Source organism: Channa argus, chromosome 12, assembly GCF_033026475.1.
Source record: "Channa argus isolate prfri chromosome 12, Channa argus male v1.0, whole genome shotgun sequence".
Lineage (NCBI taxonomy): Eukaryota > Metazoa > Chordata > Actinopteri > Anabantiformes > Channidae > Channa > Channa argus.
Window position 1 is genome coordinate 20988897 of NC_090208.1, and position 23041 is coordinate 21011937.

At 39.8% G+C, this 23041-nt stretch overlaps 1 protein-coding gene across 2 annotated transcripts in view; it reads right to left on the reverse strand.

Moving 5' to 3' along the window:
• LOC137138346 (sodium/calcium exchanger 1-like) overlaps positions 1–23041 on the reverse strand; it is an 85677-nt gene that overhangs the window by 10401 nt on the left and 52235 nt on the right. For both annotated transcript variants that reach the window (XM_067525455.1, XM_067525456.1), the window contains exon 12: positions 1457–1563. In XM_067525455.1, the coding sequence (XP_067381556.1) occupies positions 1457–1563 (107 nt within the window). The remainder of the gene's footprint in view (positions 1–1456; positions 1564–23041) is intronic.

Genomic DNA, 23041 nt, shown 5'->3' on the forward strand with positions numbered 1-23041 from the left:
GATTTCTTACAATACATCCTGGAAGGTTGAATGTCACAAATTTCACTCCGTTAGTCAGTACATGACATTTTGCTAGAAACCCCAAATGTCAACCTCATAGTAGCACTGTAGGTAAAGTCAGGGGATTATTCCTCTGGCAACCATGAGTGTCTGTGCGAATGTTGGTGGTTATCCATTCTGTAGATATTGGTCTTCATCCACTGAATGTCAATACAGAATTTCATCGCAGTAAAAATGATTGACCAACTGCCATTGCCTACTCTCAGTAGGACTAGCTGTGACTTTGATCTGTGTTGCCCTGGTGACCGGGGCAGGGTAACTCACCTCAAAGAGAGTTTAATTATTGTATTTTCAGAGGGCTAAAAAAAGAATTTCAACCCCAGACACATCCAGTGACACCCCAGATCGGGAACCGCTGTTAGAGGTTAGATGTATGCATGACACAAAATGCAAATACACAGTGCTGCAATTAAGAGTCAATTAGCAAGGGCTAGAAACAAGAAATGATGCAAACGAACAAACAGAGTAAAATACAGTCCAATGATACCAAGAAAATGTCTCACTTAGGAAAATTGCTAAAGTTACTCAAGTAAATGTTTCATTCTGTGGGAATTCCTTTGAACATGTTAAATAAGAAAAGCAGCAGACTTTCAGAGTTGGTTGAGTCACCTGGTAGAAATTAGCTTGCTGTCTGGTGTAATGAGCTTTTTAAATTTTCAACAAGGCTTGATACATTCTTAAAAAAAAGCTTAGATCTTTTAGATACTGACTTTTGAGATTTTTGGTATGGTACTATGGGGATTTCAAAAGTAGGAAATGAAAGTCCAGAGCTCCCACTGAGAAAAGAACTTGATCAAAATAGTTCCTTAGGCAGGAATGACATTAAATTATTTAGTCTGCTGAGTTTTTGTTGTTCATTGACATCAATCAGCCCCAATATTAAAGGCACATTGTGGTTTAATTGTTGTGGTGGACACTGGGAAAAATCTACAGATGGACATGACCGACACGAGTCAGAAGACATGGGACATCCCATACATGCATTAATGGTGTATGAGACATGAGAACAAAGTGGACCAAATACCGACTGGGACCTATTTTTATTCCTGATGTTCTGTTTTCAATGTGATCTGACATGAACGTCCCCATTTCAGAAACACTTGAAAGCTTGACTCCGGTACTTTTCAAAGCTGCGTCCTGTTCTCAGTGGTTCAAAGTAAAATGTTTCCCAAGTTAATCCTAGTTTCGATTAAGGCTTGAGACAATCAATATAAAGCAGGTCTCACCCTGCTTACAAGAAACAGGTGTGTAGGAGGCCTTAGACTCTGTTGGTGCTTAAACAATGACTCACTTCAGCCTTTTATTCTCTCCTTGTTTTAGCTTCGTCTCATCAATTCTTTATATTCTCTCTGAAAATCAGTACAAACACATTGGAATAAACCCCGGGTAGACTCACCGTGTTTCTGACCTATCTCCAACAGTACAGGTTCTCCCAGCTCAATGGTGAAGGTCTTGTTCTTCTCATATTCTTCATCATCAATAATCTTCACCTCTATGATCTTTCTGTTAAAGAGAGAAGGGAGAGATGGGCCTGAGTGAATGGATTCCAGATAGTTAACCTTCTAGGTTTAGAACTCCCTTGCATCTCCAGCAGTCTGTTAAAACTCGGGAAGTCTCATCCCGACAAGCTGTAATAAGAGAAAAGGTCATTTCTACTGCTCAAACACAAAGCACAATGACTTGGGTAAGCACTTCTACATGACCTTCATTACTATCAAAACTAATTTCTAACAAACTAACAAATGATAATGTCACAAAAAACTAAAATATACAGGATTATTTTCGCTCTCTTCCGTTTGCTCCTGCAAAAGATGATGAGGAACTGTTGCAAAGTTGAAGGTTGCTGCCCAAGTTGACATTGTTCAGTTGGACACTACATGAGGCTGCTGACGTTTGCCCCCAGGCCCTGATACATTCTTTTTGTCCTCAGCTGACAATGGTGCAACGTACAGCACAGACACTGCTGACACATTTTCAATTAGGAGCCCCCAAGAGAGACCCCACAATACAGCACAGAGGTTTAGGGGACAGCCAAACTTAACTATTAATTAAAAAAATATATGGAGATATTCAAATTATTAGTGTGTACATTGTGAACTGTGTATTAGTAGACTAAGAAATACAATTAGATGCTACTTTTGCCTGTATTGATATAAGATATATAAGTGTATTTTATGAATTTTTTTTTATAACTATTGAAAAAAAATGTTAAAGAAAAGTCAGAATAAATATGTACAAATTTACACATTTTGGTGCTTTAAAAACGAATATCAATTTTCAACTTGTTTCCTATAGATCTGCTTTGGAGAGTAAACATTAGCTTTTTCTACGGTAAAAACGCTGGCATCTGGTTAACCTGCTCCTCCAGAACTCATCTGAACTAAATAATTTCTCCAGGTGATGTCACCCAGAAGAGATTCCCACTGAAATGCAAAGTGATTTTATTATTATTTTATATAATCAATCAGTCCCAACAGTATTACCACCTGGTGGTTTTAAAATAAAAATATGATTTGGTTGTATAAAAACATTATGAACTAATAAATGCTGATGTATCATTCTGTGTTAACCCCCTGTCAGCACACAATGTGGTTAAAATCCACTCCACCTTCACCAACATCTTAGACCCTTATTTTTATTAACTGGTGAAAGTGGTGAATTTTTATTTATTGATTTTATTTAGGCCATAACTTAAGTTTATGTACTACTATTTCTTCACATTTTGCTGTGTATGGGGCTGCAATCTGCTCAGAGTGACCATGCTGACCCATAAAAATTATTAATACGTGGTAATGTTGCAGCTGATCAGTGTGTACAGTATTTTATAGGACAGTGGAACTTGATCTCTGTTAATTCTCCAACATTCCAATATTAAAACTCTTTGGACGCTGAAATGTTGATGACATAGTGTATTAATTTTGCTGGCTTTGTGGAAATCCCATCAGTTTCTTTCTAGCCTGTTTCCCTCAGAACATATAATCTTCATCTCAACAATTCATCTGTACCTGACAGGCAGAGAGGAAGAGAGAGAGTTTATTTCCATCTGCTCATGTCATCACATGCTTCACTGTCAGCCATATTGACTCTGATGCTGCAAATAGGCTTCGGTTCAACAGAGAAAAACAGGGACGGAGAGATATGGGGGGAGCGTACCTGAGAGGACGGAGAGATGTTAGAGAGTAATGAAGGTTTGGAGAAGTCGAAGTGCATTATATTCATTGGTGAGCTGTCACAGCAACAGTGGATAAAACTGGCTGCATTCCCTATTTCCAGCATCAGCCTGAGTGGCCAACTATGAGCAATGTTGGGAATTAAATTATAATATTGTTTAGTCAGATGTGAAACAAAAGAGGCAAAAAAATACTTCACAACTAAATGAATTCAGAGGACTAGAGGGAAGGAAGAGAGCCAAGCGATGTAAAATCATCCCATAATTTATAGCTTACAGTTTCCAGCAATTTTCCTGTAGTATTACCTTTACCACAGTAACATACAGTAGTAGGCTACTATTACTGAACAGAAATTAGTCACGGGGCGCATGTTGTCACAGTACACATATCTAAAAAGCATATCTTTTTTAAACTTTCTAAGACTAAACAACACAGGTGTAAACTAAGGAGCAGACAGTGGGTTTATCTGTTCAGCTTGTGCTCCTGAACAGGTTACAACCTAGTAACCTAAGATTACTTCTTAGTAATGTCATTTGAAAGCGAACAAAACTGTTAGAAGAGTACGACTAACTAGCTGCGGAAAACATCTGGAAAAATAAAAGCCAAGCGAAGACAACATGTGTAACTGGCTCAATGAGACAAGGGGAGAAGAGAGTTTAGAAAGAAATGTTCATGGAGCATAACTAGAAAGGTGGGGGGGGGGGGGCGGAAGGAAAAAGACAGAGAGGATGAACTAGGGGTCTGAGTAATACAAAGACTCTACTGAGATGTGAAGGGTTACGACTCAATACACATCAAGTTTGCTGGAGGGGACAAGAAGGCACACACACACACAGTAGATGCACATCACACACATTGTTGTTTGTATGAACAGACAGCCATTCCCCTATGCACTCATGCTTAACTGAAAGTTCACTAATGAAACACACAAAATCAGCTTAATGTACAGAACACAAACATTGAAGGCATGGTCCAACTAAACATTTGGGAGATTCATAACCATATGCATGCATTAATCTGGCCAATTTACACATGTAGACAACATGTGAGTAAACACACACACACACACAAACACACACACACTGGGGGGTTTTAATTATTCATTGTTGGTTCTGGATGGAACAGCAATCCCGTCTGTGCTCTCCTCTCTCCATCTCTGTCTCGTTCCTTGTTAATTCTTGACCTCTTCCTCTCCCTCACTTGTTTTACTCAGTATTGACTAATTTTATTATTTTTTCCGCTGGTAATGAAGTCATCCATCCATTCATTTTTATAAATATCTCATTCTGCTCAGGGTCACAGGAGGCTAACATCTACCTCAGCATCAGTCTTTAATCAAACTCTACATGCAAATAAATCCTAACTGGTATAAGGACTTAGGTATGTACCAAAACTGTTCCCATAGGATGCATCCAGTATCCCTGCAAAACACGCAACAATTACCTTTAAATGGGGGCCATACAGCCTAGTGAAGGTCATGAGTTTTAGATGCTCTGCGTTACGTTTATTTGCCTCTACAAGCATGAGGAGACTAGATCATACACAACAACAAACGGTGATACCAAAATTATGATCCTTAATTAAAGAATAAACATATAAGAGTCTTGCAGAGAAAGAAATGAAACTATACATCCAGCAGTGCCATGGCTAAGAATGACATTTAAAGTATAAATGGGGGGGGTAAGCTATCACAAGTTTACTCTAAGCCATAATTTGAAGTTCTTATAAAAATCTTCTGGTTAGTCATTTTCAGCTGTGCAAATGTTCACTTTCTGGAACGAGATCCTAACTAAATGAGTGCCCTCAGTGAGCACAGCTCAGCATCAGTTAGTCTGTCATTCAGGATTTATTTCATAATACCACATCATTCAGGACAAACTTTTGGATTCGAGTACAGCACCACCCGACCAGCTTGTTCTTTTTTTGTGTGTTTTTAACAGTACGTTATGTCGTCTGCGATATGAAGGGTACTAAATCATTATGGATTTGCTATGTTAGCTTCCTGCAATAACGGAATTTTCCATCATCAAATACACAAGATATTGTAGAAATGTATGAAATAAAAGTGTAGAGACTAATTATTTGTGTGTGATAAAAAGTTAACAGAAAAGCATGTAGATTGTAACTTTGTTACCTCTCGCCTCTCTCGATTCCTCACTCCCTCTTTCTGTCTCACCTTTTCTCTATATTTCTACCTTGTTACTTTTTGACACCTGCTCCCCAGAAAGTTCCTCTGTCAGACAGTAGCCTCTTGCTCCGGTCTGTCAACACACTGACACAAAACACAGACACACCTGAACACGGAGCTCGCAGTGCTAGAAATAGACTGAGGAAGGCAGAGGAAAAAAGAAAGTGACAGAGTAAAACAAGCAACAAAAGGCAGAGTTGATTGAAACGCCGGCGAGCAGAATCAAGCGAGCTGTAAATCAGTTTAATGGATAAGTTGTGTATTCCTGCAGAGTGTGTGGCTTCAAACTTCTTATAGAAATGAATGATTGAGTGACAGTTTGATTTGATTAGTCAGAACCATAACGCATTACTTAATGGACAAAACCTCTTTTTATATTTTGGTCTCCATCTCTTTCCATTTACTTCTGGCTCCAGTTCCTTAAATTTACAACCACCAGAGGCCCCGTGTGTGTGTGTGTGTGTTTGTGTGTGTGTTTGTGTCTGTGCATGCATATGTTTTCGGTTTCGGTTATATGATGGTCTGCCCATCATATTTTTAGGTGTTGTGACCGTGTGTGTGTAGGTGTGTGTGTGTGTGTGTGTGTGTGTGTGTGTGTGTGTGTGTGTGTGTGTGTGTGTGTGTGTGTGTGTGTGTGTGTGTGTGTGTGTGAGACAAAGAAGCAGCAGCAAACAACTCATTTTCTTGAGTGAGGTTGATTTATACACACACTTCAGCTTTACTGTTTCTGCATCTAGAAGAACCTCTAAATGTCTCACATGGAGTTGTGACAGAACAGCTGCGACAAAGGAAAATTGTAAAGAGAGTGTAAAACTTGAACTATGTTTTTGTCCACTAGGTCACCATTTTCCTAAAGCAAAGCCTTTTTTTTCCACAATTAACTGTTGGAGCTAAGAGCCTGTGATGAACACGCAGACACAAAGCCACATAGCCATTTATTTAGAGTTGTGTATGTGTTACTAACTACAGTAACATTCAGAATCTGTGTAGCTTCTTTCTCCACCATCTGAGATTTATCTTTAGCTGCTACAGTAAGTCCTGTATATATTTATAATGAGGTTGACGAAGTTGTTGAGAGTAAACAAAGTGGAAAAATGCTAGGCTATATGACTTATGATAATAAAACTTTATTTGTAAATGACCATGTGCAATAACGAACAAAAAGTTTACCATTTGATGTATTGTACGGGATTTCGCTACCAAAATACCATAATGTCTGATCCCTTTCACACTAGATGTAATTATTGAGGTGGCCTGGCACAGGTAGCTCAATGGGTGGATCATCAGCCTGGGATGCAGAGGCCTGCAGTATCAAGTCCCAGCTTACTCACAGGGTGTGTTCTTAAGGGAGACACTCATCACTAGCTCCTGGGCAGCCACTGTGGTGGCCCACTGCTCCCCCAGAAATGGGTTAATTTATTGTAATGTACACAGGAAAATGTATATGGGCTCCATGACGACCAATACAGATTCTATTTTATAACATTAGCATTAGCATTATAATTAGCATTAATTATACTGTAGCCACTTATACAGCATTTATCTTCAGAAAAGAAAACAAGCTTCATGAATTTCACTACAGCAACTTCTAAGCTAGTTAGTCGCTGTAAGTTAGACTAGTTTAACTGGTCTTAATCACAACTGGCTTTGCTGTCTTACAGTATTTATAGTAGTCTATAACAAATGGTTATTACAACAATATGAAGGAATTAAAAAAGACAAAAACAAAAAGTGGGAACTCAGGGTTCAATGTCTTAATCAGGCACATGTGGACAAAAGGAACAGGGAATTGAACCACTGGCCCTGTGGTTAGTGGAAAAACGCTCTACTGAGCAACAGCTACTATCAGGAGGGACTTCAAAAGTAAAGAAATCAGTGTGAAAACTGCTAAAATAATAGTTAATAGGATTCTGGGCAAGAGCAGCATTTACATTTTTAGAGATAGAAGAGTGCACCAAGGCAAAAATGTAGAGCTGAGTGCGATCAAGCGATATGAGCTGGTCTGAATCCTTCTCGCTGATGCACACGCACACACACACACACACGCACACACACACACACACACACACACACACACACACACACACACACACACACACATGCACACAGACACACATGCAGCTGCAGCAGCAAACATGAAGGAGCATGCAAACCAGGCAGAGTAGGGAAGTGAGTGTGTGTCACTTGCAGACACACAGAACAGGGAGATTCAAAACAAGCAGGTGGGATAAAATAAAACCTGTGTTCAGGTCTTCTTGTCTGAGTTGTGACAACTCAAACAAAACAGTTTGATGGAGGCCAACAGAGAGAGCAAGGCAGTAATATTGCCCCTCCTAATGATATCATGGGTGCATAATGAGTGAACTGCACAAAACACACACCCTGTCTCTCACCCACGTACACACTTGTGATAAGTGGTCTCCAGCTGTGGTGAGTAATAAACTTGTATCTCGGGTGTGTGTGGGAAGACAGAGCTGGATAGGCACTGGAGAGATGGAAAGAAGACGATTAGCCTATAAGATAGGAGAAAACGGGATAGGACCGGAAAATGAGGAAGGGGCTAGAAAATAAAGTAGGAGAAAAACGAAACAACTGAGGTAACAGCTCAGACAGAGGATGTGCTGCCTCTCACACAGGAAATTCAGTTGCATCAGTGCACAGGTTACCTTACAACGCTTAAAAAAGTGTTGGAAGGTTTCTAGTTTTCTCCCAAAAGAGGTTTTGTTTACAGGGCTTCCTGCTCTCTCCTCTACAATCTCACCTGTTATAAAGCCACAATAGTCCACATGAAAGCAGCATGTTTTGGAATAATGGTGTGTCTATACAAAAGAATATGTGTCTGATAGAACAGATAAGCTCCAATTTTAATCATTTCAGCTACAGTATCTTCATATGAGGCAATGCCACATATTTCCCTCCCTCTCTGTCCTAAAGCATTCTATATTTTTTCACACTTCAATTATAGTTTCCATGACAGGTAGCTGGAAAGAAACCAACTGTTCAGACGACAATGCACAATGCATTATTCCCACATATAATGTTTATCTCAGTAAAAATTTAAATAGAGAGATTTTTGCATTTTTCAGCTGTAAGAAAGGCCCGACATTCAACTATAATCCAGCCCCTACACAATAGAGATCTACTGCGTAGTGGAACCCCCAGAACAACTTAGCAGAGAGGCACAAATTCAGGTCACCCCCTATAGTGACCACCAGTATTCAATCCCATTAATGACACTTGAGAGATGTTGTTTTTTAATGGCCAAATCTATGGTTTTAGTGCCTGAACCAGACACTATTTACTGTAGACTATATACAAGACTCTGCGCTGAGCAGGAAGAGAGGAACAAGGGTTTGGAAGACTGACAGATGAGAGAGGATGGAGGGAGGAATGGTGTTAGAATCTGGCACACTCTTGGTTTAAACAGTAAGAAGGATAATACGGTTGGCATGGAAACCATAGTGACAGAAAGATGAAGTACAGACACATAAATACTATAAAGTTGCCTATAGCCTACACCTCATAAGCTGCACATGTTTATTTGTTTTTTGTGCATACACACATGCATCCAGGCCAATGCCTCACTATTTGACTTGAGTTATGTATAATTAAAGTCTTTTGGGTGGAGAAAAAAAGGGGGAGCAGATAGGAAGATAGACCGATGAGAAAATAGTGTTTGCAAGAAATACGGAAATAATAATGAAGTTAAACTGAAGAGGGAAGAGAAGATAAAGGAAGAAGAACAAAGAACTGACAATGTTTGATTTTGTTGGTCATTTGAAGGCTGGATTACGTTGGAAAAGCATGTAAGCACGACTGTGACTTTTCCCACTGGGTTTAAACTAGAGTAGCGCAGATAGGAGCTGACACACACAGAGTGGCAACATATAGGGCACGTTATGCATAGTTGCATGAGAGTACACACGCAAAGCATGCTCTCTCTTGATGATCATCAGTACCCCGCAATTTTCTCCCCCTCCCCCCTTCGCAGTCACATGCAAATGAAGGGCTGTTTGGTATTAGGCATTTATATCAGATTTTCAGGGAAATATTTAATCTACATCTGATTATTTTTTAGGTTATTTAGATATAAATGTGCACTCACATTAAGAGTGCAATGTACAAATGAATATATTTTGCATTAATAAAAACCCCCCAGAAAGTTACAGTACAAGGAAGTGAGATTGAGAGCTTCCTGTAGTTTATGTAGATTAGAGGCTCATGACTTCAATCATATGAGAAAGACAGATCCAGACTCTTGCCATTTTACATGGCAGTTTTCCCTCCTAGTGCAATTTGTGACAGCGAGAAAACTAATACAGCAGGATCCCAGTTTCATAGTCTGAAGGGGTTTTGGGCACAGACAAATCACAGTTTGCCTCCAAAGGGAACGGCCCGTCCTCATGAGAGCACATGAATCTGTGAGTCAGCTGAGAGTTTTCCGATGCGGCTCGTTCATTATGGGTCAGGGGCTTGACCAAACACTTTATGTAATAGTTTATGTAACAGCGTGTGTTGTCAGCCATTTTGCATCCTTCCCAGGAAGAGCATTTCACTCATGGACAATGGTGGAATACGAGAAAAATGAAGTGAAGTGCACGAGGCTGCAATTAATTTTGTATGATTGTTGAATGAGAAACAGGCCTAAATGTGAACTTAAATCTACTCTTTTTATCAAATCTGTTTCTAAATGTTAATGGGCTGATTGGAAGCATTTTAAAGCCATATTAGACATTTTAAATGTAATGTTAAATCTTTAATTGGAATCATATAACTGCATAAAGGGCGCAGTACACACCACCAGCCTCAGACTCTTTGGCTTAACGCTCTCAAAGTTGGAAGCCACCACAGCCACCATGTCCTAGTGACGTTTTTGTTGAGTTCCAGAAAATGTTGTTTAAAGGTTAAGGCTGCCAGTTCTGCTCTGCCTCCTACCTCAAAGCCTTAATTATACATTACCATTAGCATTTCTCCCAGATGCACAGATATACGAGTAGATGATTAAATATGAGGATAGATGGGAGGGGAAAGAAAGGTACGTAAGAGAAAACCAAAAGATAAACTGAGACAGGAGGAGCGAGGGAATCACATACAGAAATAAAGAAACAAGCCTTTAAATGTAATGAAGACCAGTAAGGAGGGACCTGCAGGTGAAGAGATTAAAGTCAAAATGAGTAAAAGGCAAACTAGAGAAAATGTTTTCAAAGAAAGTGAGGGCTGCAGGAGACTAAGGAGAGACTCAGAAAACACAGACACATGAATTCATCTACAACCCAGCAAGATCCATCGGGCTCGATGATCTGACGGATCATAGAGCTCGTTTCTTTTAGAGGCACCAAAGGTCAAATAGAAATGCTCAGCCCTATATTATGGGTCTTTTTTTTGTGTGTCTAAGGTATTTTGGTCAACAGGACACTGCTTTTAAAGTGCTGTATAATTACACTTGAAATGACTTGATCGTAAAATACTCATCCATCCTTTTGTATCATGGGTGAAAAAGCGATGGGAAACAAGCTGACAATGATAAATAAATAAGGGACTCATCCTTCCTCTTTCTTTGGTGTCATCGCTTGTTCTTTATCTTCCACTGCTCTCTCTTTCTCTCTCATCTCTATGTTTTCATGTACGTTTTAACGCTGCTCATCATATATTTATGCTCTGGTCAAATAGGGGTTTCCCATCAAGAACTAAGCTGTTTGAAAACGGTTCACAGTACAGTTCCATGTCACATGCCTCTGTGTTGTGACGTTTAATCTCCGTATTTTTTCCCCACAAGTAGCTTAAAACTTGTATTCCACACTCTTTCGAATTTTATAATTATTCTGTTCAGTATTTTTGTAAATCTTTATTGAATCTATTTACATAACCTTTCTCACTGCATTTTGTATGTGCATTTTGCTGTTTGTCTTGCGCATGATTTCACAGTTTCAAAGAAGTTCCAAATGGCTAGAAAGTGTGCAACTTGGAAGTTAGGAAAAGGGAAAAAACAATTATGTAAAAGTATTTTTTTTCTCTATATATCTATAGTAAAATATTAAATAAAATATTTATAGAAAAGCTGGGAAAAATTTATTTTTTGGAACAAAAAATCATTCTGAATTTTGAGGCAGCAACAAATCTAAAAGAAGTTGGGACAAGTGCAACATAAGGCTAGAAATGTTGCATAATGTGGGGCTGTTGTCCACTTTATCCATTTAGCAATCCAGTCCTGATCTTCAAGGAACTTTAAAACAAATGTTTAGACAGTACTTTGCTGCACAGTATGAGTTTGTGATGGCTGACCCACTGGTGGACGGCCACAGAATGGATGGTTAGTAGCAGTCCTCACAAGAAGGGACAACTTTGGCTAATGACACCTTAGTTTGAGTGACTGGCATCAGCAGCTCACGCTGAGGGCCTTTAAGAGTGGGATAGATATACATTTTTCATCATGGCAACCACTGCCAACAGACACACACACACACACACACACACACACACGCCAAATCGCTCACTGCCCCCGGCACAGAATAAATTACCACTCCTCTCTTTCCCTCCCCTAAATCTCCTTCACTCTGCAGGGAACAGTTGGTCTTACCAATTGAAGTCGTTCTCATCGTTGTTCTTTCCTCCCTTCTTCCTCTCCCATTTACCTATTTCGTATCCCTCCTTCCAGCCATTAATTGTTCCCATTGTCTCTCTTTCCACTTCCACCTGCCCTTTCCTCTCCTTCTTGTCCTGTCAACCAGTGATTCACAGGGTGATATCTCTTTTCCCTGTGACCTGGTCCCTGTCTGTCTTTCTGCCTCGCCCACCTCCTTTGACCATTTGTCTTTCTCCTTCTCTCTTTCCTGTGGTCTCATTTACTGCCAGTCCATTAGCCTATTCATCTTCCTCTGACACCTTCACTCTCTTCCTGTGCCCCCTTCGTCCATCTATCGTCTTTTATCTCTCCCTCACAAAACCTGTAAATGTGTTTATAACCTGAAGGTCATGAGAGTTTTTTTGTTTTTATCATCAGGGGAAATTAAGGTAAAGGTGAAGCTACATCCAATAAAACTGTGTCTACATTTTCTCATCACAGATCCCAACATGGCAAAAGCAAACAAAAACAAACTTGAGTCCAGCTCTGTAAGATGTTTTACAGTATGCTTGTCAGACATGTATGACAATGTCATGACAATGACATGTATATATTTCATTGTCATGATATATGCAAATAAATGCATATATCATTTTAATTAGTTCATATTTTTCCATTCCTTCTCATGCATATTTATCTCCCCTGATACCCTCACCTGCAATTTTGCCATGTATTAGTTTTTACTGACCATTAAACTGAAAGTTGTCTCTTTACAAAACTTTACTGTGCCATAAATGCATTGACATTAAACAATAAAAAGACAAAGCAAACGAATGGTGTACACTAGCAACTGCTTATGAAAAAAGTGTGAGCTTTTAAACGCTCTATAAAATGCCCATTGTTAAACCTTCAGCTGGAATTAAAATTCACACACGGAAACACACACAAGAAGGAAGAAGAGCGATAAAGAATTTAGAGCAAAGAAGGATGAAAAAGTGATAGAGTGGAGTGCAAACGTTAACGTGTCATGAAGAAGCGTTGAAGCAAAATAGAGCAAAAGAGGTGAGAAGTAACAGATTGGGTGAATGATTAAACAGCAAGGGATTATGTATCATCATGTAAAATGAAGTGGGAGATATCTGCAATAAGAAGAATAAAAGTGTAAAGATGACAGGGTGGAAAGATGAATCAAACTGAGTTGGAGAGCAGAAAGAAATAGAGAGATTAATACAGGAGAAGAAGGATAAGTGACGGATAGAGAAATGTTGAGGAAAGGCAGCAGCTCAAGGCAGAGTGTTAGGATGGAGAGGATGGGAGTTTGGAGAAAAACCTGATGAGAGAGGGAGTGAATAGGATACATTCATAGGACAGAAAGATGACAGTAAGACAGTGAGTTGAATGGAATCAGATGGAGGAAAGACAATGACAAAGAAGAGCTGTACTGGAAAGAGAGAGGAAGGGGTGAGACATGTGAGTTAAGATGAAGCGCTTGTGTGAGTCGCATTGTCTGCTCCGCAAGCTATCAGTGATTTAATCACTCTGACATCACTGTGTGTACCACGTTTGTACATGTGTGTGCGCACGCGGGGATCATACCAGACTACCCTGAGCTAGTTTAGAGAGGAACTGGCTCATCTTCCATGGCACTGTGCATCCATCATGTCAGAGTCATTTCTCAATCTATGGGCTGACATCCAATCAGGTGGGTCTCCTCTAGACTGATGTGAGTCGTTACCGATCTCTGTCCTCTGTGAGATGGATATTAGCAAAGTGATAAACTTTGTAACCGAGAATATGACAGAGCGGCTGTGCAAAGAGAAAACAGTGTTGTATTGTATTTCATTGCATTGTAGCGTTGTATTGTATTGTATCATTTCCAGGCTGGTTAGCATGTTAGCAGATCTCTGGCCACCCAATAGTTTTCAAACTACAACAGCGAGTAATCTTGAAGGCCATGATAAACCAAGCCGTCTTCGAAGAACTAACACCAACCAAGTCCAATTTGGCAAAAAGTGGCCAACAGGGGTCTGACTAGCACCGACAGTGTGCGACACGTGACAAAGACTAGGCTGACAGATGCTCTCTGATGGCTCTGTCCAACCACCGACCATCATCTTGGTCCAACAAGACCATCCTTCAAGAAACAAGCATTTTTTTAAAAGCAACACACATTAATTTTGCTGTGTCACTCTTTATATTGAAGGTTGCTGCTTTACTCCATCTTATTTCCTGCAATACATTTTCCTTCAGAACCTGAATGGAAAACTGTAATTATTTTAGTTATTTTAGTGCAAAAATACAGTGATGGAATAAAGGCACTGTGAATAAAATACTGCTGATTGAACACTGTCATTATCGTCACCTACATCTAGAATTAACCTCTTTTCAGAGACTAAAATATAGGAAATTGTTTTATTCAACATCCAACCACCCTTTTTTAAACTGCACTTTAATCTGATTGCACCTGACTGCATCACATTAACCATTTTTTGCAATCTGAAAATGGGTTATATTTGGTGTAAAATCTTTAGATATACCTTACAGTGTGAACCTACATTATTTTTTCAGTGTGGTTAGTTTAATATTGCCAGCAGTTGTCACTATGTACAAAGAGGAATCACTACTCTAATTGAATGTGATGATGCCGTGTTGTATGTCAAAAACAATAATCAAAGCAATATGTTTAAATTTTAGCACCTGGCAACCGAGGACAAGAAATGGGAACCATAAAAGAGAATCTCAAATGAGTAGCTAGAATTTTATATCTGAATCTGTGAACCTTGTTCAAAGATCCTATTTCTTATTTTTAAAAGAGGTGAACACAACCACATAAATTTAAATAGAGGGGTTGTGCATCCAGTACACATGGAGCTAAAATCTGTCTTTTTTAATGGCAGATCTTGGCAGGATAGAAGAGCTATTTAAAAAAAACACACACACTTCAAGTTTATCTTAGAAACACAACACACCCAGAGGAAACTGTGGATTTATGGGAGCCTGTTCACAACAGAAACGGTGGTGTAAAACAGAAGCTACCACTCATCACAAACATGCCCGATGGGTTTAGAGGTATAAAACTGGGATATTATAAAATCCCTAGAACCCATTCCATGCATGCGGCAGTTAATTCAGTCATCCTGCTGAGAAAGCGTTAAAAACTGGGCACAGTGGCAGTCATACTAAATACATAGAAAAGCAGTTCTCCAGCTGACCCACCCTGGAGCTTCTACTCCGGCCTCAGTGGTTAGGGAACCCAGCACTGAGGCCTTTAATGTGGTCTTGGCGTGGCAGGGTGGGGGCATGGTAGGGGGTGGTATAGCTAGTGTCTCTGTCCCCTGTTGTAAGCTTCAATCATGGGCATGGGAGGGCGGCGGACCAGCAGACTGTTACTGCAGCTCAGGGTGTGATTACAGGGTGTGTGCAGTCCACAGGGGTTTGATCACAGGGACTCACTGACAAGAGTCAGTGTGTACAAGTACTACTGTGCGTGTGTGTGAGGGCATGATCGACTCTGACCACAGGGTGTGTTTAGAGGAGTGTGTGTATGCTTGGCAGAGAAAATTGCTGCGACTGCAAGGCTGAAAAAACAACCACAGGGGAAAATCCAGGGCCAAGAGGCACAAAATGAGACACGAAAAGAGAACAGAGACAGGGAGTGACAGGGATGCTAAATGGAAGAACTGTATAACAAAGAGAAAGAGAGAAATGGGAAACAACAACAGCAGGTAAAAAAAAAAAAAGGCAGCCAGACACAGGCAGAGGCGGCAAGGTTAGCATTTCAAAGCATTTCCACTGAAAGGTGTTTTGTTTGTTAGCCTCGCAACAACTTTACCTTTCAGTCTACCTGTCTAATCCAGTACTGTAAAATCCTTAACTGCTGCCTCAACTGTCAGGTTGTAGGTTTCGTCTTAGACCCACAAATCAATTGAATTTTCTGCTATTCAACAGCAGCTCTCCAAAACAAAGAAACTGAGAGGGAGGCAGAGAGACAAGAGCCAGAGGCAGGGATTAGAAATGAGTTAAAATTGTGTTTAGAGGGAGCCAGAGGTGCCCGGGAGTTGTGTATGCAAGTGAGGAAACGGCAGCTGAATTACTGTAGTACAGAGAATAACATCAATAGGCAAACAACAGAAGGAGGCTGCCACACTGGTTTACATACACATCTGAAATATAATAATGCACACAGGCCAACACACATGAAGAGAAACGAATGCACACACGCAGGAAATCTTTCAAAGTGTTTAAGGATGTTGACTTAAGCTACTTAACGTTGACTGCTCTGACATTAGAGGAGAAGAAGCGTAAAAGTGTGTGTGTGTGTGTGTGTGTGTGTGTGTGTGTGTGTGTGTGTGTGTGTGTGTGTGTGTGTGTGTGTGTGTGTGTGTGTGTGTGTGTGTGTGATGGGGTGTCGAAGAGAGAAAAAAAAGAGAGGAAAAGAGGAACAATACAAAGAAATTATGGATTATACTTTCCTTTATTTGTATCTTTCACTGTTATGCAGACCATGACTGTCGAGAAATGTGATGTTAATCTATATAATTTACAGTATTTGACCAATGAATGTTTTCCTTTATTAATTGAACAAAAAACAATGGCTGTGCATCATGGTGGCAGATGTTTAGACTCTCAGAATAAAAGCAAGACGAATGGAATAAGAGATGAAGTCGAGGGGAGGAGAGAAACACTGTGGAGTGTAATAACACCATTCTCAGCATTAAACGTTGCAGTGCAGAAACATGGCATTAGAAAAAAACAATCCTTAGAACAAAATGACAGCAAAGCTCCCTTTCTACTCCCATAATTTCCCCTTTTTTATTCTCTATCTTTCTTTCTGTTTTTCATCTCTTTTTGTGTCGTCTCTTCTTTGTCGCCCTTACAATGGGAGGGATCAAAAGTTACTACGGCAACAAACAAGGAGAAGAAGAGAAGAAAAACTGTCATTCTTAGACAGAGACAACGTTCTGATTTTAAGGAGAATAGAGAGACAAGTGGAAGGCAACGAGACAGAGGGTGATGGTGGTGGTGGTGGTGGTGGTGGTGGTGGTGGTGGTGGGGGTTTCAAAGTGTTTATCTGCCTATTTTCAGGCTGCTACAGTATTTGTACCTGAAAAGAGAGGGGTGTGTAGAGGACAAGTGAAGATGCCAGAAATGTACAGTTTGCCTCCCAATAATGTCATTCATTTTAACCTGTATTATGCAATATATTGTATGTGAAGTTTACAATATACTGGCGCTGGGATTTTTCTAGACCGGCTCCAGACTGAAAAACTGTAAAGGTATCGCGATATAAAACAAAACACAAACTGGAGTCATCTCATCTCAAATTCCTGTGTTCTTACTCATCCAAAGCCTTTAAATAACATCAACAAATGCAACTTAAAAAAGTTACACTTGAGAGATTTATCATGCAATAAATTTTTGTTTTTATGTTTTTAGGTTATAAATGTGGAAATAAAACATCCAACATCATGAACCTCAGAATTTCAAGATGTATTGTAGGAGGTTGTTTTTAACTATGGTAAAGGGTTTTATTTTGTAATGCCAACTCTGCTGCATCAATATGCAAAGCAGAAAGCAGTGTCCACACTAACTAAGCGGATGCCATGCTGTTTTTGTGACAAACGTCAACCCACCACCTGACATTTTTAAAGTGTGACATTCGTGCAAGTCTTATAATAACATAAGACTAATAAGTGTTTTCAGCATTACATTTGTGTTTTTCTACTTTACAATTGGTTAATTGCACCATTACTCATGACACACAGCAGTTAGACTGATGAATTCTGCTGTCTAGTAAACAACACGTGGAATCTAAGCTGCTGTCTCATACTAATTTAATCTCACTATAATGATTAACAATTTATGAAATAGTGCACTAATAAATACGAAGGGCACAATGTGCAGACATGCGGATAGTTTGCAGAATGCTAAGGAGTGTGTGCTTGTTGGTGTGTGTGTGAGACACTGGTTAGATGAGCAACAAACGTGACTGTGTGGAAATATAATCACATACATAGATGCACCTGCAGCAGCACGCAAGCTCAAACGCTTACCCGGGCATGAATGCATCTGTATGTGCACGCTCAGAAGGACACACACACTTGAATGCGCACTCATTATTCCACACCCTATGCACACATAGAGAGCATAGCTCTTGGGGATTTGGAGTTCAAAGGATGTTTTATTTTGGGAACAGCTTTGGGTTAGTCACCCTACTTTGGTGACAGACGGAGAAACAGGTTGCAAATATCAAATAGTTTACAAGCACAGTGACACGCGCACACACCCGCCCACACATACACAAAAACAGAGGCTCGCACTCTAACACTTTCCTTGTATTTCCTGTGTATCTCTCAATTCCAAAAAGCATCTCGCCAAAGGGAGAAAGTGTTGTTTAAAACGTACAGGCAGACTTCTTCTTCACCAGCAGCTAATGTATGATCACAGCTCTTCTGACAGCTTTGTCAGAAACACTAAGCAGTTGTGTTTAGGCTTCATTAACACATAACACAACATGGCAGGATGCTGGGATTACAGTAGATAAAATTCAATATTGTAAAGTGGTAATTCGGCTTGTGCACTTGAGGGAGTGTTTCAGTGAGCTATATCATCCAGTTAGAAAGCCAACGAACAGATTGTGTCTCCCTGAGTGAAGGCTTCCAGTTGAATTGTGCCTTTGTCTGCACTGCATATAGAAGGTTCTCCAAATGACCACCAAAGCTTGCCTCCCCCTACTTTGACTGACAGCCATAGATGAATTAAAGAGCCTCAAATTCAGAAAGAAACTGCTTTTTTCAGCATAATTAAATATGCAACATCTGAGGATTGAGGGAGCAGTGGCTACAGGAGGCCTGCCTAGTGTGTGAAATGGAGGGTCAGGGGACACAAGGGAGGCTGACCACCCCTTACGCTTGCAAGTGGCAAGTTAGCAGGTAGAGCAGTTGTCCAGTCAGTCAAAGCACTTTTTGGTCAGTTGGAGAAAGCCATGGTGTGGATACCTGTAGCTGAACTGGCTCTGCCACAACTGTCCTGCTGTTTTTCCACAGGTAACATTATTGTTGCCAGAGAGCACACTTAATGTTGGGTCAATGTGTTGACTCTAACTGCAGAGGAATAAATCTCGTTTATATGCCGTACCCCATTTTTGGCACTTATGCTGTCTGGCTTTCTAACATTGCCCGCATTATCATAAGGCATATTTGAGGGTTTCATTGGTGTAAAAAGGGCAACTACAGTTATACACACAATATGAATTTAAGTGTTAAGAAATTCAAAAATAATTATCAAATAGATATCTATAAAACTTGACAAGATCCCTCAAATTGCAAATAAGCTTAGGTTTTGATCTTCAGTGCACTAAGGTTTTACACTGGTAAACATGTCCCCAGAGTTTAGGAAATAGTTTTGTGAAGTCATGGCAAAGCAGGGTTTTTGCCTGTGGGGGAAACACAACTTGTGTGTATGTGTCAGGGGACACACAATTCAGGAGCAATTCCAGAAGCTAAAAAACTTGTGTCATGCACCAGGTGAGCAATTCTTTATTCAAGTGAGCAGGTGCCATCTTTGGGTCCAGTATATTTAAGGACCAATACTCAAGCTATGCAGCTCAAGATTTAGATTTCAGTGCATGTGGAAGAGATGTGCATTGGGCATGTTGAAAGTTTTTTGTGCTCACTGGAGATATTCTTGTTATGTAAAGTGAGTACACATACATACACACACACACACACACACACACACACACACACACACACACACACAGGGCAAAACCATAATTGAATGGGTGTTGACACAGTTTGGTGGCAACACCTGTTTGAAATTTATAATGAGCAGCCAGGGGACAGGACCACACACACACACACACACACACACAAATGCAAACACATAGTTGTCAGTGTCTGGGCTGTAACGCTGTGCTGAGCTGCAGGTCAGAGGAAGGCTAAGAATAAACAGGACCTGCTGAGCCTGTCTCTCTCTGTTACACACACACACATACACTTCACATTGTCTTCGACTCTGCCCTCTGATTTACTAAAGACCTAAGAAGTCAGACAGAGAAAGAGAGACAACAGAGACTCACTGGCTCTGTTCGTGAACAAAGGAGGGGTAAATAAAAAAGCAATAATTTGGCTAAACAGAGATAATATTAATTCATCCCTGCAGTATATAATAAGAGTCCAGCGAGTGAGTAAATATATATTATATATATATATATATATATATATATATATATATATATATATATATATATATATATATATTCACAGTGCTGTATATGTATATTTATGATTTCCCACAGAGTGACACTGCAAAAAGTGAGAAAATGATGTACTTGGACACACAGATTTATTGTGTCTCCCCATCACTTCTACTCTTGCTTCCTTACTAAGTTATAAAACAGACATCTTCCTTTCTCTTCCCTCCTTATGGCTCTGAATTCTCCCACTCTTCCCTCTACTCCTTCCGTTGAATGTGTAGTTATGGACTAATGGATTGTTTTATTATTGATATCACAATTTAACAATTTTAAAATCCAAAGCTCTTTATTCAATTTAAAAAATGTAGATCAACATCTTTCGGCTTATCCCGTTAGGGGTCGAGACAGCAGAACGTGTTCCGCACGTTGACTTGGCATGAGTTTTTACGTGAGTAAAACTCACTAGATTTGGCATAAGTTGGATGTCCTTTCTGCTGAGACCCTCCTATTTAGTTCAGGCTTGGCACCGGCATCATGGTGGCCCGTGGTAGCTGGGCAGGACGACACCTGGTGGGGTGGGATTAAACTAAGGAAGGAAATAATTGCAATGTTGCTCGGAAATGACAATTAGATTTTTTCCTATTTAGGTCAGGCCCACAGTCTGAATATAAAAACATACAATAAAAAATGTACAGTACACATAAATATTCATCCTCAATTTCTGCTACACTACATTTATCATTTTTTGAATGACAGGGGTGGTGCACTGCTCTTGAGTTGGGGAATTCAAATAATGTGCAAATGTAAAGGCACAAAGACCAAAATATCCACACTTGTTAATGAGTGCTGTCCATGGTTCTGAAGATGATGTTGAATACAGTCTTCAGTAAGGGCTTTCAATTCCTGCACTACCTACTGTTGATTACCTGGATCGGGTGTGTTCAGTCAACCAGAAGCTCACCTAAGATAGTATCTTCTAGCTTCCCAGAGTAAACACACCCGATCCAGATAATCAGCAGTGGGTAGTCCAGGGTTAGCTGTAAAAACAAGCGGTAACTTCAGTTGTTTAACTGTCCATGTCCCTGATCATCAAGGTTTCAAAGCCACACTAGACATTCAGCAGTCCCTCTATGACCAATCATCAGACATTTACATTTAATATTGGTTACTACCCCCTTTAAATGCAAATTTCTACTGTGCTTAAGTAGAAATGAACATCATGTCAAGTCTCTTTCAGCTGCAGGGAGCACTCAGCTTAAGCCTAGCTTCTGACCATGTAGGGAAACAGAGGGAAAAGGAATTTTTTTTTCTTTGTTAAGCGAAATGTCCTTTTTTTCCTCTTCCTTCTTTATTCTCTTTCTCTCATCTTTCTCAGTTCTGCTCCAGCACCTTTTAGAATCTGACAAATATTTTAGCAGCACATTGTTCACCCTATCTTTATCCAACACCTCAGACAGCTTGTTCCACAAAACATGAGGGGTTATAATGGAGATGCATTATGGCATAAAATAGACCAAGTTGTAAATAAAACTGTTATGACTGAGTAAAACAAAAGATACGTAGGGCAGGACTAACAAGAGAGAATAGATTTATGTATGTGTGGCATTCCAGCTAAATTGCCTTGGCAGTAAGTCCCTTTTCTTTAAGTAAAGGGTCAGACAAAGATGAATGAATGGATAAGACGAGAAGATGGATCAAATAAGGAAGGGGAAAGAGGTGAAGAGGAGGAAGTTGAGAAAGATGAAAATATGTCAGGTGGAATGGGGAGGAAATAGGGGGAGAGAAGTCAGAGCATGTTAAAAAATAAATAAGGTGACGGTAGAAGGGCGGAAGATGCAAATGAAGAGGAGTCAGGGATGTGTTTAAGGGCAAAGGATAACAGGAGGGAGGAGAGACATGAGATGACAGGAAGGTAATCGTAGAAAGAAGGTTAGGAAGAGAGGGAACAAGCGGGAAATCAACTTGCGTGGAAGAGAAAGGAAATTGAAGGTCAAAAAAAAAAAATTAATGAGACAATGAAATGTAAATGGAGTGAGGGCAGACACAGATGAGCGAAGCAGATCAAAGTAAATTTACATTAATCTGGGGGAAGGAGGGGGGGGGAGGGATTTGAGTAAGATGAGGAGAGGAGTAAAAGCAAGAAAAGACATGAGGAAATAAACATAATGAAGGTAATGAATATAATGAAAGAGAGCAGTGTGAATGAGTGGAGACATAGATTAGGGAAATGAGAAATGAAGGCAAACAACAACAACAAGAGCTTGTGGGATGTTGATAATGAGGGAGGTAGTAAGCCACCTTAAGCCTGCATGCAAGAGCTCTCTGGAGCAATGCAGCAATTCTGTGAGACTGTGAGATAAATGCAAATGTTGGCATGTTAAAACGTTCACAAGCATACTTACATTTGCTAATCTGCATTAAAAGCTTTGGTTTGGTTGTTTTGCTTAATGCTGCAGGTATTTGGTCATAAAACTAAATATTGGACATTTTTATCTGTATGGTCTTTTATAAAAACATCATGCTATAACGGAACTACAGATATTTGTACCTACGTTTATTCATGTTTTTATTCTTTCCGTTGTTGTTGAGCTGTATCAGTCTGGAACAAAATTAATCGTCCAACTGACAGAATGACAGTGGCATAGGTGATGCCATTAGTGTGTCTTTAAAAGTGACTGAGAGAGAATTTCTTGGCAGCTTAATTTTGTTCTTTTGCAAGATTTGACAAACTTCATTTAGTTTGTGGACAAACCTGGCAAACACCGAATGTGTCTCATTCAAGAGTTCTTCAAGAGTTCAATCCCCATCACTACCAATTCACATTTCAAAAACCAGAGTTGCTCCTCTGTGCACACTGTGCACAA